The sequence below is a fragment of the Clytia hemisphaerica genome, unplaced genomic scaffold (assembly GCF_902728285.1).
Source record: "Clytia hemisphaerica strain Z4C2 unplaced genomic scaffold, Clytia hemisphaerica genome assembly, whole genome shotgun sequence".
Taxonomy (NCBI): domain Eukaryota; kingdom Metazoa; phylum Cnidaria; class Hydrozoa; order Leptothecata; family Clytiidae; genus Clytia; species Clytia hemisphaerica.
The window spans coordinates 161,572-176,139 of NW_027104039.1; the positions used below are offsets into that span (position 1 = coordinate 161,572).

A 14,568-nucleotide genomic window follows, 5' to 3' on the forward strand; every position below is an offset into this window, starting at 1 on the left:
GATCCTTTTAATTGATTATATATAATCGATATCTGTTGGTATAACATATCAATCATAGTTAATACAATTATGATTATTAAATACTGCCAACAATATGCACCTAGAACTTAGGTTTTCATTTTCGATAAACTATTGAGTTAATGACTTGAAGGGTTTTTAATGAAAAAGGTTGAAGAAAAAATGAAGATTTTTTCCACTGAATTAAAATTTGTATTCAGAATTCTAATATATTTCTAGGACCAAAAATTACAGCCCACCAAAGAAGGCTTAAAACTACCAAAAATGAGAAAAACTGGTCAACTATTTATGTTTTACTATACTTTTGAAACAACTTCGATCTGATAGTATATATGCATTGAATGTTTCTTTTGACTTGTTTAGTTTGTCTGATACCACATTGCAATTGTCCTCAATCATAACTTTTAAAAACCAGAATAGGTTTTAAAGGGATTCCAGCACAAAAAATGAAACTTTGTCAGGGCATAGCTACCAGAAAGTTTGAAATTAAACTTTGAAATTATCATTTTAATATGGCTTCCACAGAGTGCAGATGTCTTGAATTTATATGTCAATATCTTGGGGTAAAATTACTGTTGACAACTTTCCAATTGCTTTTCATGATAGCTATGCCCTGACAAAGTTTTTTGTGCCGGAATCCCTTTAAACAGAATTTGTGTCTATTATAAACATATTTCTTTTTGTATTATATAAGAAGAAACTTTACCTGTTTTTTGTCAGTGAATTGTCTTTGCTTATCATTGCTTACTGGAGTAGTTTCGCGTTTTGTTTGCTGTTGTGGATTTGGGGACTAAAAATTAAAAAGAAATTTGCTTAGTTACATTGGATTTATATTTAGTAGAATTTGCAAAGTGACTCATTCTAAAGCATTCTTTCTTCTTAATGAGAAAAATAGAATATTCTGTCTCAATTACAAATTTTCTGTTACTGGTACCATCTGGTTTTCCATCTGTAATACCTAATGCAAAATATTTTGTGATCGATCTTATTAAAATTATTAAAAAATTTTATTAATAATATTGTTGATTTCTCTTAATATCCTATTTACTTTTCTATTGCCAATTCTCCATTTTCTAAGTTATTGGTGCATTGATTGTTAAGTAATAATCGAAGAACGAAAGTTAATAAGTACAATATATATTTATTTGGAATATGTTTGGCTCATTTCTGTTTTGATGCAAGTTGAATTGATACAATTTGAAAAGGTTTGACATCAACATATACTATTCAATAACTTTCATTAAGATGGTCAAATTCTCATGAGGTGTTTAATTTCACTGGTTTTTTTTCTTTCTTTTTTTGAATTAAGTTACTCCTGTGATATTTCAAACCTTTCCCATTTTCCCAGGTCATCCTTTGAGTTGTTGCAGGGTCCTTAAATTTCAGCTTAACAAAAGTAACTACTCGTTATGCATTATTAATTGAAATATTGTATATTATAATAATTTAATCTCTTTCAATTTAATCATATCCATTTTAATGGTAATTTTTTTTTGCATCATGCATAATGTGATGAGGGTCATTAAACGAATTCTCTATTAATTAGCTATAATTTTGCAATCATTTTAGCTTTTCCAAAAGAGCCAAAAATGTCCAATTTATAGTACCAATAACTTGAATTAAACTTTCTCATATACACAATATATTTACCATCATTTGAGTAACGTTCGATTATCCACAATGTATATGTATCAATAATTTAAAATAATTGTCATCTATGACTATTTAAAAAGTATAAAGTTTATTGTACGAAAAATGAACATAATTTTTACAAAACATTCATCCAATGGCCTTTTCTTTTCATCACAAAAAGTCCATCAACAACTTCTAAGTCGACTTTTGAAACAAGACAAGACAGCTCAAAAACACTAAAGAACTAACACATCAATTTACAAAAGAAATTCTTGCAAAATGATATTATGTATTATGGTACAATGGGCGCTAGAGAGAGAAAGAGGGGGTCTCTTTTACCTATTGTATTACAGCCTCTTTTTTTTTTCTCCCTCAAAAACCTTGTAAGTTCATTCACGCAAAGAGAGTATAATTTTCTTTCCTTTTGGTAAAGATAAGACATTATAAAATTAAAAATTAGTGGGGTGCTTTTTAAAAAGTTTTTTGTGTCAATTCTAATAAAGCAATTTCGGAACTTGGCTCTTAATTTGTTGGTCTTTAATCAAATGACAAAATTGATTTCTTAATTCACCACCATACTTTCCAACATTCGATTCTCGTATGTTCTTTATAATATGACTCTTTTTATTTCATTTCTATTTAAACTTGATACACTTTTTCTTTTATAAGAGAAATTTTATAAGAACAAAGAGGCTCAAAATCGACAAAAGATAAGAACAATTTAAGAACAATGTAGAGCCTGAAATTACTCAATGTCAAGCAATTTCATAGTATGAACCCCCCCCCTTTTTTTAAGGGGGGATCCGAGTTTTCAAGGAAGGCTTTATAGGGGGGGATGGGCAATTTTCCAGTTAAAATGGGGGGTTTGAGCTTATAGGGGGGGGATCAAATAAAAATGGGGGGGGGGATAGTAACTTTTTGTCTTATTTCTTATTTTTCTATCTATTATTAGTTTACTGTTTATTTGCTAGTGTTTTCAAGTTCATTGACTATTGGTACGAATTCACACTGAAAAATATATTTCATTCATCAAAATTCTTCCCCAATACTGGGAGTACAAATTATATGCTGGGGGCTTGGACCCCTGTAAATGGTGCGGGATCAAAAAATTTTAAAAATAGGGGGGATACCTTTATAGGGGGGGATGAAATATTAATGGGGGGGGTTCAGACCCCTCTGCACACTATGTAATTTAGGGGTGGAAGTAGTATAAAATTGGGTATAACCCCTAAAATCAATAAAATACTTCAATATACAGTATCAGTACTTTGTAGCAAATTTCGACTTTAAACACCCACCCACCCCTATAGTACAAAATGTACAAAATACTATCCAGCAAACTCCCCAAAACACCCCAACACCCCCTATATTTTACAATATACTATCCAGTACTATCCAGCAAACTCCCAAATACACCCTGACACCCCCTGTATAATACAATATACTATTAAGCAAACTGCCAAATATACCCCAACACCCCCCTTACATAAGTACAATATACTATCCAGAAAACTACCAAATATACCCCTACACCCCTTCATAAAATATATTATTCTTCCCATAAAAAATTTTTCAAAAATTGACAAAAACAATTGAGAATTTAAAAAAATTTTCGACAAAAATCTAAAATAAATCACAATTTGATTTGATTTTGGCTTTTCAATTTTTTTAGTATACAAACTAAGCAGAAAATCCGAAATTTGGCCCTGACACCCCCTGTATATTACACGTATACTAAACAGCAAATCAGAAATTTGACCCTGACACCCCTATGTATAGTACACAAGTACTAAACAGCAAAATTTTTTTGAAAACACCCACCCACCCCATGATACATGCCGCTTTTTTGTACATGGACCCCCCCTGCAATATACACCCTATAAATAAGAACAGGATAAGAACAATTTGAGGCTCAAAATGCCAAAAAAATGAAAACAGTCGAGCTTCAGCAGAATTTTACTGGTTCTTATAAAAAAGTGTACTGTGGTAATTCCCTTATTATAACATACCCAAAATTTAGAATAATTTTATCAAGGTTGAATTTCATCGTTAAGGGTATAAGTTGTTTTGAAGTTGATGCAAACATAATTCCCTGATCACTCAAACAAGATCCTTAAATGTTTTTCTTCGGGGGGTGTCAAATAAGTCCATGAAAATGACAAGACCATTCATAAAATCAATTTGAAAATGGCTTGAAATTTCAGTAAGCACAGTGGTCTACCATTTTGTATTTCGCAATTTTTCTTTTGATTTATTACATGTGGACTTCAAAATGACATTAATATGAGTTGGGTCCATGGTTGTCTTTTTAATCTCTTTAAGTAATGCAATAATAACATTGTCATTGTTAAGGTATTAATGTAATTTTTAAACACCGACTTTTGTTGATCTCAAAATACAATTGAAAAAGTTCTCCCAGTGTTGGTTACTATTTTAAAAATGATCACCTTAGATTCCCTACAAGTTCATTGGGGTGTATGTGAACAATCTTAGATTGCCTGATTGACCATTAAAAAAACAATTATAATTTAACTATGAATAGAAACAAAAAATATGATAAAGAGCTAACTCAATATCTATGTTTCAAACTCAGAGCTTCATGGTGCTCTCTGAGTTTGAAACATAGATATTGAGTCAACGCTTTATTAACTTATCCAGGACTCACTCTATTAGGAGAAGATAAAAACCCTCTATAAACATAAATTTAAGCCCTTTGGACAATTAGGTTAAGGTATCAACCATTTAGAATTCTTTTTAATGTTCTATTCTATTCTTTTTATATCACTTTCAGTAGAATGGGCTCTTCCAGAAAGAAATTGAATATGGGGGGTGGAGGACATAACATTTTTGAAAGTTTACCCCCCCCCCGGACAACGGATCTCACCCCCGGACAATGGATCTCACCCCCCGGACAAGGATCAGTTGACCCCACGGACATTCAAAATCACCCCTTATCAGAGTAAGTTTGCCTCTAAAACAAGGCTAATTTTGTAGGTTTTGCACTACCCCATGTACAAAAATTTTCTGGAAGAGCCCAAATAGGGGATTCTTGAATACATTTTAACGAGAACATCAAGGTATCAGCAACAGTTTCATTGTTTAGAAGAACTCGTACCATGGATAATGTTTGAATTTTCTTTTTGCCAATTGAAAATTATTGCAATCACTGCTGCAATTAATTCTGACGAACTTTGTTCGATTACAAAAGGAGATGTAAATTTTTCTCATTCAAATCAAAACATTTAGAGCTTCCATAAACTTCCCCAACGGAAAAAACAAGATGACAAAATCACTTGAGATGTTCCTTTTGGAAGATGTAATGGAAGAGTACTTCTTCCTGGAGGATGAAAATTGACATTTTCTTTAATTTGTAAATTTTTCTATATGTTAATGATAGTTAATGTTTTTTTATATAATAACAATTTCATAAGACCATCAGCCTCAGATTTACGCCCTCAGAACAATGCCTCTATTGTTTGGGACAATAGATATTTAAGAATCTAAGGCTCAGCCTAAAGTAAATGTTGTTTCGAATTATGTGCAGCATTAAAATGAATTTGATGAAATTTACTTGTTAAAAAATGTGTTTTTACTAAAATTATTGTGTTATTGTTATTTGGCCATCTTAACTAAAATTTCTGATATCGAATTAACTTCGAATTTTAAACATGCTATTTTATGATTTTTATTTTCCACTTCTACAGTAAACTTTCAAACAGTATCTATTTTTATTCCATTATGTAAAGGACTGTATCAATACCATATTCATAGCTTCAGCCAGGTTTCTAACTCCCCCCAACAAAGTAAGGTCCCCCCAACAATTTAGCTCCCCCCAAAAAATTGCCTTGTGCTAGGTCCCCTATATGTGCGAGTACAGTAAGACTGATAAATGAAAACTAAATTTTACTTGCATTAATATTTATGTTTACAAATCTTTTGCTTTTTATATTTGATTTGATAGTAAGATAAGAGATCTTTCGAAATTAGCTGAACAGCCCCCGGAGTCTCAGTCAGATCATCAACTCCCCCCAACAATCTAGGTCCACCCAAATATTTTGGTAATTTTAGCCCCCAGGTTCTTAAAAGGCCAAAATATTTCTTAGGCCCCCCCCCCCCAAAAAAAAAAATAAGGGGGGGGGGCTGATGCTATGATATTTCTTGCTCGTGCTGAAGTAGTCATGCAGTGCACTGAAGGTATTAACAGAATCTAATAAAGGTATTTGAAAATGGTTTATTTTTATCGAAAGTCAATTTTCTATTAATAAGGTCTTTTGTATTTGGAATTTTTTTTAAATTACATTTATTCTATATCTGATATGTTTTTGTTATGTTCCTGTGTCGTGTTGTGTCATGTCGCCAGCTTCTTGGAGTTTTCTTGTTTCAAGTTTTCTTGTCATGACCTAGCGCCCTCTGATCAACCTTTCTTTTGATATTACCAGGGGTATTGATATTACCATTGATATTCATGATACAGTATTATGACGTAATGTTACATACGGTAGAATAAAAAAACCCTGGTTAGGCGAAAATTCCAAATGATACAATAAAACTAGTTGGCAATGCCAGGTTGTTACTTTCGTATTAACACGTGCGCTGCCAACTACGAGTATACCTTGTTGTAGAGGGGCCAAAATACTGGCAGTACTTCAAAGAGCCATAATTTTTTAAAGAGAAACTTTTGCTTGCTTTGTTACCGTATTTTTGAAATCAACGTAAAATTATTGGTATGTAATTTAAAGGCATTTAAAGCAAAACTCAGGCCATAGAGGCCTCTAAAAGTCAAAGTTTGGATAAAATTCCAAGAGGTCGAAATTTCGATTTCTGAAAATGGCTCGGCAGCGAAAATGTTAAACAATTTGTCATGAAAATTGTGAATGGCCTTTCAAATTAAGTTTGATCAAAAATTCGCTAATAGGTTAAAAACTCGGACCTAAGCTATGAAAAAATTTCTAACTTTCACGAACTGAGATTGATCTATTAATTCCGTTCGTAGCCTAGCCAGTAGTAGTAGCCTGGACGTAAGCGAATGAAGTATTTTTACGTATCAATAAATGTGCGTGATTGATTGCTTTATTATTTGTTACTATCAACCAATCGAATTACAACACAGAAAAGTTTACAGCCAATCAAAGTGTTATCTCAATGACACGCTACAGGGAACTGGCGCCAAGACATTTTTTTGCAAATAGCATTCCTTTCTGTTTTTTGAATTAAGAGATTCATTCATGTTTTACAATAATGTTTGAAATCGATAGATATTGACTCAGAGTTTCATTGAAGATAATCGATTTTGTAAAATGAGTCCCACTATATGCTACATTTAAAGAATGACACGCCCCCTTTTTGTCAGGAAAAATGTATCGCGCTGATAGACTCGCTTTATACAATTGATTATCAACTTTCACTTTGAGCTAGTCATTAATTTATTAAATTTAGGCTATAGAATTAGAGGTATACTTTGACATATACACTAAAAATGTTATCTGAAGTGGTCTTGATTGCTTTTTATGAGCTTTACACGTACAATTCTCATTTCACAATTTCATAATATGTAAAACACAAAGAAACAAACCTTTGCCAACTTTTTTTCTACTTCCATTGAGATTTAAAACATTGAAACAATTTTAATCTAATGTAATCCTTCAAGTTATAATGATCAAACGATAGTTTTTTATAAGTCTCATCATGACCTCTCATTCACGACGGCCGACGTGGTTGTGCCGCTGGAGTTCAAAAAGTGGACCCTGTCAGATTCAGAACGAAAATTCGAAAAAGTAACCCTGACCAGTGGGACGTTCCCATACCCAATTTTGCCTAAAGTTGCCCGGCATTATTTAGCCATTTTTTCTATAGACCAATTAGAATTGCAACGATTAATGACCACAATGTCAAAACTTATTTGTAGTAGAATCAGCCATCTACAAAATACAAATATTTATAATCTATTACATTATTAAAAAACCATTCTTTTATTAAAGAAAATGCAAATTTCAACTTTTTCAATGTTAAATAATTTAGCAAATTAGAAATGTTATTACAATTTCCAGGCATATTCTCTGGAAGTTTAGCTTTTTCCAACTGATCCACTTTTTAGTTCTACTGGTTCTATCAGTTGCCAGTATCAACTACATTTTAAAACATTTATTTCATGAAAAAGAAGAAAATGAGCTATGGAAATAAGAAAGATCTTGGGAATCATTGAATCTTCAAAACTCAAGAAAAATAAATCACGGTTGATTCAAAAGTGTTTCCCCATGTTTAGATATTTTATTTAAGTGATCGCTGTGGTTCATAAACCTCCGTTCTCGATGGGACTTCCTCCAATCTAGAGGTTATCCACTACATCACATTGAAAGCATAAAAGTATGTGAAAAGTCAAAAGATTCCTATACTATAAGTTCGGGTGTGCTTGGCACTACAAATAGTTTATTAAAACCGTTCCGGAATTTTTATTAATTTTCTTGAAATTCAGAATGAGCTTTTAAGTAGACGTTTCAATTAAGGGGCGTCCCTAAAATGTTGAAGTAATTTTCTGTGTGATTAGGACAAATATAAAAACGCGAACTGAATTTTTCTTTTTATCAGGACGATATATTTTCCTATAATTACTGATAAGTCATCGACTGCACCAATAGCGAGTATTGATATCAAAGATGAAATTTTTAATTTAACCCTTTAAGTGCCGATGTCGTATATATACGACATGGGCTATATAGGAGGGCGAAGCCCTCCTGTAATGCCCAGTTTGAGTTAGAAATCGTTATTTTTGGTCGAACTCGTAGGAATTAGATTGTCCTTTATGGTCAAGCAAAAAAAAATTCAAAAATGAGTCTTTCCAGCGAGATTTTAAGCAAAAAAGTCAAAAAAATGCAAAAAATTGACAAAAATTCACTTTTTTGAGATTCTGACCGTTTTTTGACTATTTTTGGTCAACGAGTGATCCAAGAACCTCCAAATTTGGCCCTGTTTTACTTTATTCTGTCTTCTAGTGAATTGATTTGAAGTTTTACACTGGGCACCTTTCCATCAGTTCAGTCAGGTCCGCGCAGCGGGCCTGACTGCTTTAATTCCCCTAACGTACCCCCCCCTTGGCCGCCGCCCACCACGCCCTTCCTCAATCGGGCGGCGCCGAAGGCGCCCAAAAGAAAGAGGAGACTCTAAGCTATCCAACGAGCTATATACGAGCTTCTAATTCTTTCTAGATCAGGAGATATAAGCCCTTAAAGTTTGAACTAGCGATTTTTAAAAAAAAACTTAGAAAAAAAGACCCTGGCACTCAAAGGGTTAAAGCAAAACATAACTTTTAACCATAAACTTTTGACCCGATAATTAGATGGTTTGGCTATTATGGGTTTGCCGTTTTTCTTTTCACAGTAATCAATGTACAATCCTTGGTTGGATAACTTGAAAACGTGCTGTAGTTTTTGATGTCCTGATTTTCATTATTTTGAAGTCAGTAAAGTCTGTTTTTTGGACAATGATTATAGTTAGGCCTTGCTTATGAAAGTAATCCAGATAAATAAGACAGTATCCTATTGATGTCTGTTACACATTCTTTTATAAGAACATCCAAAATTTCTGAAGTCATGTTTTTTGAGTTTTAAACCTAAAAATGATCTTAAAATGTTATTAATTTCACCATTTCAGCATTTTTGTGTAATTTCCTATGACATTGGGTATTTTTGAGTCAGTAAAGGCTTTACATGCTCAAGGACTTTAACCATTGAAGCCTTGTGTTCCTACATAGTTTATTCTTATAAATTCATTTAAGAACTAAGTTGTATAAATAGGTTGACTTGTATTAGCCTAGTAGCCTATTTGTTTTTATGTTAGCGATAAATATCAATTACAAACAAACAAAATAAAAATAAACAGGTACTTAGGATTAAAGGTTCAATAAATACAATACCTTTCTGTCTTCTTTGTCTGTGAGTGATTTTGATTGTTCGGTATTGGTCGCTGATATCGTCGTTGAGGTTGTGTTGAGGTCGTTCATATCTTTATTCGTTTCCAATTCAATGTTGTTGAGACTTGTGATTGGCTGATCGGTGGAGGGTGATGACGTAGTGGATTTTAATTGGATAATACCATTGCTAATCATCTTCTTATTGGCTGTTGGCGATTGTTGTTCATTGTCTTGTATCATGTGACCATTTAGTTGAGATGCCAGTGTGGTGCCATTCAGCAATGTCTGAAAATCATTTTTTGAAGAAGAAAATAAATTAAATTGGCTATCAAAATCAATGGAGATCAAAAATGCCACTTTTCAATCGACTGATTCTTTTCTATGAAATCGACATATAAATTCTAGTCTAACATTATACAAAACACACTTTATGATCAATAGATGCAGAACTTTAGATTCTGACATTGCCTCCTAATTTCAGTTTGATTGCCCCCTCACCAGGACAGAAATTTTTCACGGCTCCCTCAACCTTTTTCAAAAGGTTAAGTTATTTTTATTTTGCCCCTAAAACTGAAATCAGATTTTCCCTTCGCCCAGCCATGGTTAATAATTCACTCCAATCTTTGACTGCCTCAAATATTAGCCCTCAAGCCGGAGATTTTGAATTTTTTTTTTAACTTTTGGCATTTAAATCTTACACGTTCTCTAGTCTAGAACACACAGAATAGTGCAAAAACAACAAAAGTATTGCAAAAGACCCAAACCACTTCAATATTAGTGAGACAAACTACTGAATTTCATTGAACTTTACAATCTTAAAATATTTCAACCAATATTTGGACCTCTTATATGGACCTCGTAATGCAAGACCATCTCAGTTTGAGAAGGAATTATATGTATCGATCAAGAACATTGGCAAATCACTCAACAATATATTTGTGCTACTTGTTTTTATTCATAATACAGCTCTAGCGCCATTATGTGTTTTGAGCTTGTTTACGCCTTTCTCTGTTTGTTTATATGATGTAAAAGAAAAAAATAGGTCATGCCTTTATCGTGTAACCCCTGATGGGGTACAACAGGAAATGAAGAGTCGTTTTACTCGGCATAACTCTCTTATCAATACTTTCCGTACATACATATATGTTTTACTGATTTAAAATTTAACTCGACATACCTGAGGGTAAAGTTAGAGTAGTTATTAATGGCGCAAACTTTGCACAACTGCCAATCATATTAGATGCATGGTCAAAACAAAGAAATTTCCAAAATATTCTTATATTTACAATGGGAATAACAGTAATTAACTGAATGTCGAATCTTTTTGGTAGTTTAAGCTTTCTACTATCAGAAACCTGAGCTTAATATAAGGATGAATACATGGACCTTGAATGACCGGAATAAACCAAATTAAGAGTCAATGTGGTAATAACAGGGTAGTAGAAATAGTGCTTGAAAGTTACAAGCAATCAAACTTTCCCTATTAGAACATGATAAGTACACCCGAGCCTCAAAATCAATTTACTGTAAAATAAGAGGAAAAGTCTGAAATGTGAAGGGCCAACAATAAAAGATACTCTTTGATTTCGGCCCCATTTTTAATTTCCATTTAAAAGGATTGAAATCTGTTGTCAATTATACGCCATCAGAAAATACAGTGTATATGAATAAAATGTTGCAATATAGTGAGGGGCTCTATCTTATAAATTCTGCATTACTAAAAATAGATAAAAAGAACGACAAATTTCATAAAAAAAGACAAAACAGTACCCCTTTAGTGATTCATTTCTCTTTGTTTATCACGAGAATTAACTACATATGTGGTTTGAAAGAACGACAAATTACGCATGAGTGTTGTTAATGCAGGAATTGCAAGATGCACCCACTGTAGTATACCCAGTTCCTTTTAAAAAATATCAATATTTCCAAGAGAATAAAGCTTACTTTAAACTACATTGTATAGTATTGAACTTATGCTATCTAAGATATGTTGACATTCAAAGCGATACTGTTCTATGGAATCTTTTTCGGAAGAATCCACAAACTCCTCAAACAGAACACTTTACTGCAAAGGTGAAAAATGGAAATATATTTTCTTCAAGATCTAAATGATAATATTGAGGAGATAAATGTTTCTTTAGGTCATGACACTTTCACAGTTTTTATTTCAAACTTTCTAACTTTGTTTTTACTTTTTTTTTTCTTTTTTTTTGACGTCAATGATAGATGACTGGTTCCATCTTCTAGTTTTTCATTTTTGATTATTTTTTTTACCGAACCTACATTTTGGGAACTGGTCATTTTTATGCCAAATATTTCCAAAAGTTTCCCAAAAAATAAACTTTCAGAGGATTGGAAATCTAACGAAATAAAACAATGTCTAGGCAACAAATTACAACTGGTTACAAAAATCTTCACTTGCATTTTATGATTTCTAATTCAAAATATTTCCAGATTTATGAAAGAAAATTACTAATCATGGATCTTCAAGGTCTCCACACAAAGTAATGAAATGACTTTGATTCCTTAGTGTGGTAGCAAAACCCTCCTGTATGCAATGTTTTCAATACATTGCAATTCTATCCTCTCTTACGCGTTTCTTTTTGTAAGAACAAACTATATAATATAGAACAAGTAAATAGAACAAGTTAAGAACATTTTAAGGCTTTGCAGACTCTAAAACACCTGATTTCTTTGGAAGAAAATGGACAAAAATACTCAAAATATGGCGAAAATAAGAACATGTTAAGTACATTTTTAGCCTTAAAACTTAAAAAGTTAGGAACATCCCAATGCTTCAAAATTGTTGGATGTTCTTATATCGTTTAAATAATGCTTTGACTCGTCATGTTTTCACACCTGATGTCATTTTCTTTCACCACCATTTCCTTTTTTATTGCCAATGTAGTGAGAATTTGTGAGAGTTGTAAAACGGAATGACGTTTTAGTTTGACATAACAAAATAACACTAAAGTTAGTTTTAAACACAGTTTTTTTTAGAAGAACATCCAAAATTTTTGAAGCATTTGAATGTTCTTAACTTTTTTGAGTTTTAAGCCTGGCAATGCTCTTTCCATGTTCTTATTTTCACCATTGTGTGAGATTCTTTTTTCCATTTTCTTACGAAATCGGATGCTTTACAGTACGCAAAGCCTTAAAATGTTCTTAACTTGTTCTTAATATTTTGGCCATTGAAGCCTTATGTTCTTATATAGTTTCTTCTTATAAAAAACGTACAAAGCATGTAATATGTTCACACGAACATTGGTCAACATTTTAAGTATTCGAAACATTTCAAAATTAGAATTTTAAGTAGTTTAACAATTAAATTTCTAAGGCCTTATTCTGAACAAACAAAGTTGTTGTTGATGTCGAGCATCGAGCTCGAATAATAAAATAATTCAGATCTTTTGAGCTGCAGAAAACTATGCTCTTTATACAAAAATATTTTATAATTTGAACAGGGGCTCATTTAGTTCAATTTTCCAAAAAATGAACAAATTCCCAATTTTTTTTATCTACTCCGATTCTAACATCAACCAAGCCTTCTGAAGTCGACAAAATGGCCAGAAAAAAAATCATAAAAATACTGGTCCTTGTTTACATCCTTTTCATACGTCAAAAATTACAATATAATTATCAATTTCTTCAAAGAAGCAAATAAATTATATTTTCTTTCATCTCATTTCACTTCATTCCTTCTTCCAACAAACCCTCGATTTCTCAGTCCACCAACCAACCATCAAAAAAGAAAACGTTTTGCAGGTTTTTAAGTATTTTACGTATCATTCAAAGCTTTCACAAATTATTGTCTTACAACAATTTCTAGCACCTTTTAGAAATGGTTCATCAATTACCCATAATTCTAAATTCAATCAAATCCACTGTCCAACCACCAACAAGGAAAATTCCCATCTACAAAATTCTTTTGTCCAATTTTTACATAGCTTTCGTATTATGAGGTGTGTGTTATTCTCTAATTAATAATCAAGTGCAATTAACAGATGGTATGGTATGCTTTTTGACGATAATTGTTTCATTATTCCTAGTACTTTTCCAACCGGAGTGCACGATAAGTTTATTGCTATTATATTTCACTCTCCCTAATTCGAACTCGGACGGAGAATCTTATCTGTTCGAATTACAAAAAGATTCGAATTATAGAAATTATTTTACGAGGAGGGTTGTCCTTGACAGGGACTGGAAATTAGTCTGAAATATAGAAAGATTCGAATTATAGAAGTTCGAATACGCGAGAGCCTACTGTGTCTCTAAAACTTCTCTTAGGGTTTCATAAATTTTAGTGTATAAACCCTTTTTTTTAAATGCTAGAAAACGACAAAAATAAAAAGTTCTACGTGAACATAAAACTTTTGCCATACATCATTCATAAGTCACAAACACAAGCCAAGTTAAGCACAGTGTTACTGTCAGTATGCTTACAACCCCCTGCTATTATTATGTTGAGATTTAAGTTTTACACTCAAGTTCAATAATATGTATGTCAATTAAAATTTCTCTTTGCAAAAGATATGACATTGAGCGTAAAAATTGCTAGAATGATTAATAATAATACCTGTATCGTAATAACTGCAATGGTTCTTTTGTTTGAGCTCTTGTATTGGTCAATTATTTTATTAAAATCTTCAATTCGAATATAGAGTCACGAATCAGAGATAAGAAGTAGAATTTATACATTGTAAGAATAACTTAATGAAATATTTTGAAACAACATGGAAAATTCTATTGTAATGGGAATGCCATCAATTGCAATACCCTTTGAAAAGATTTAATTTTCGTTCGTGCAAAATCAATTTATCGTGAGCTACCTATGTGCCTACATTCTTTTTTAATAAGAACAAGAAAAACGTTGCTCGGGCTTAGCCTAATAACTCCTCGTAAATCCAGGGAATATTTTGGCAATTTCTTGTTATATATCTTCTTAACATTTGCTTGGAATTCAGCTCTTTAAGGTAAGCTCTTCAAGACAGTATTAAAAGTGAGGTTTGATT

The 14,568-nt window shown here is 32.2% G+C and overlaps 1 protein-coding gene across 6 annotated transcripts in view; it reads right to left on the bottom strand.

Moving 5' to 3' along the window:
- Window positions 1-14,568, bottom strand: part of LOC136811767 (RNA-binding motif, single-stranded-interacting protein 2-like) — a 46,230-nt gene that overhangs the window by 14,210 nt on the left and 17,452 nt on the right. For 4 of the 6 annotated variants that reach the window (XM_067068391.1, XM_067068392.1, XM_067068389.1 and 1 more), the window contains exons 2-3: window positions 9,560-9,841; window positions 725-808 (exon numbers count right to left, since the gene is read on the bottom strand). In XM_067068391.1, coding sequence (XP_066924492.1) covers window positions 725-808; window positions 9,560-9,841 — 366 coding nt within the window. Of the gene's footprint in view, window positions 1-724; window positions 809-1,668; window positions 1,766-9,559; window positions 9,842-14,568 lie in introns of those variants that run through there. The other 2 variants (XM_067068394.1, XM_067068390.1) reach the window with 2 other exon arrangements.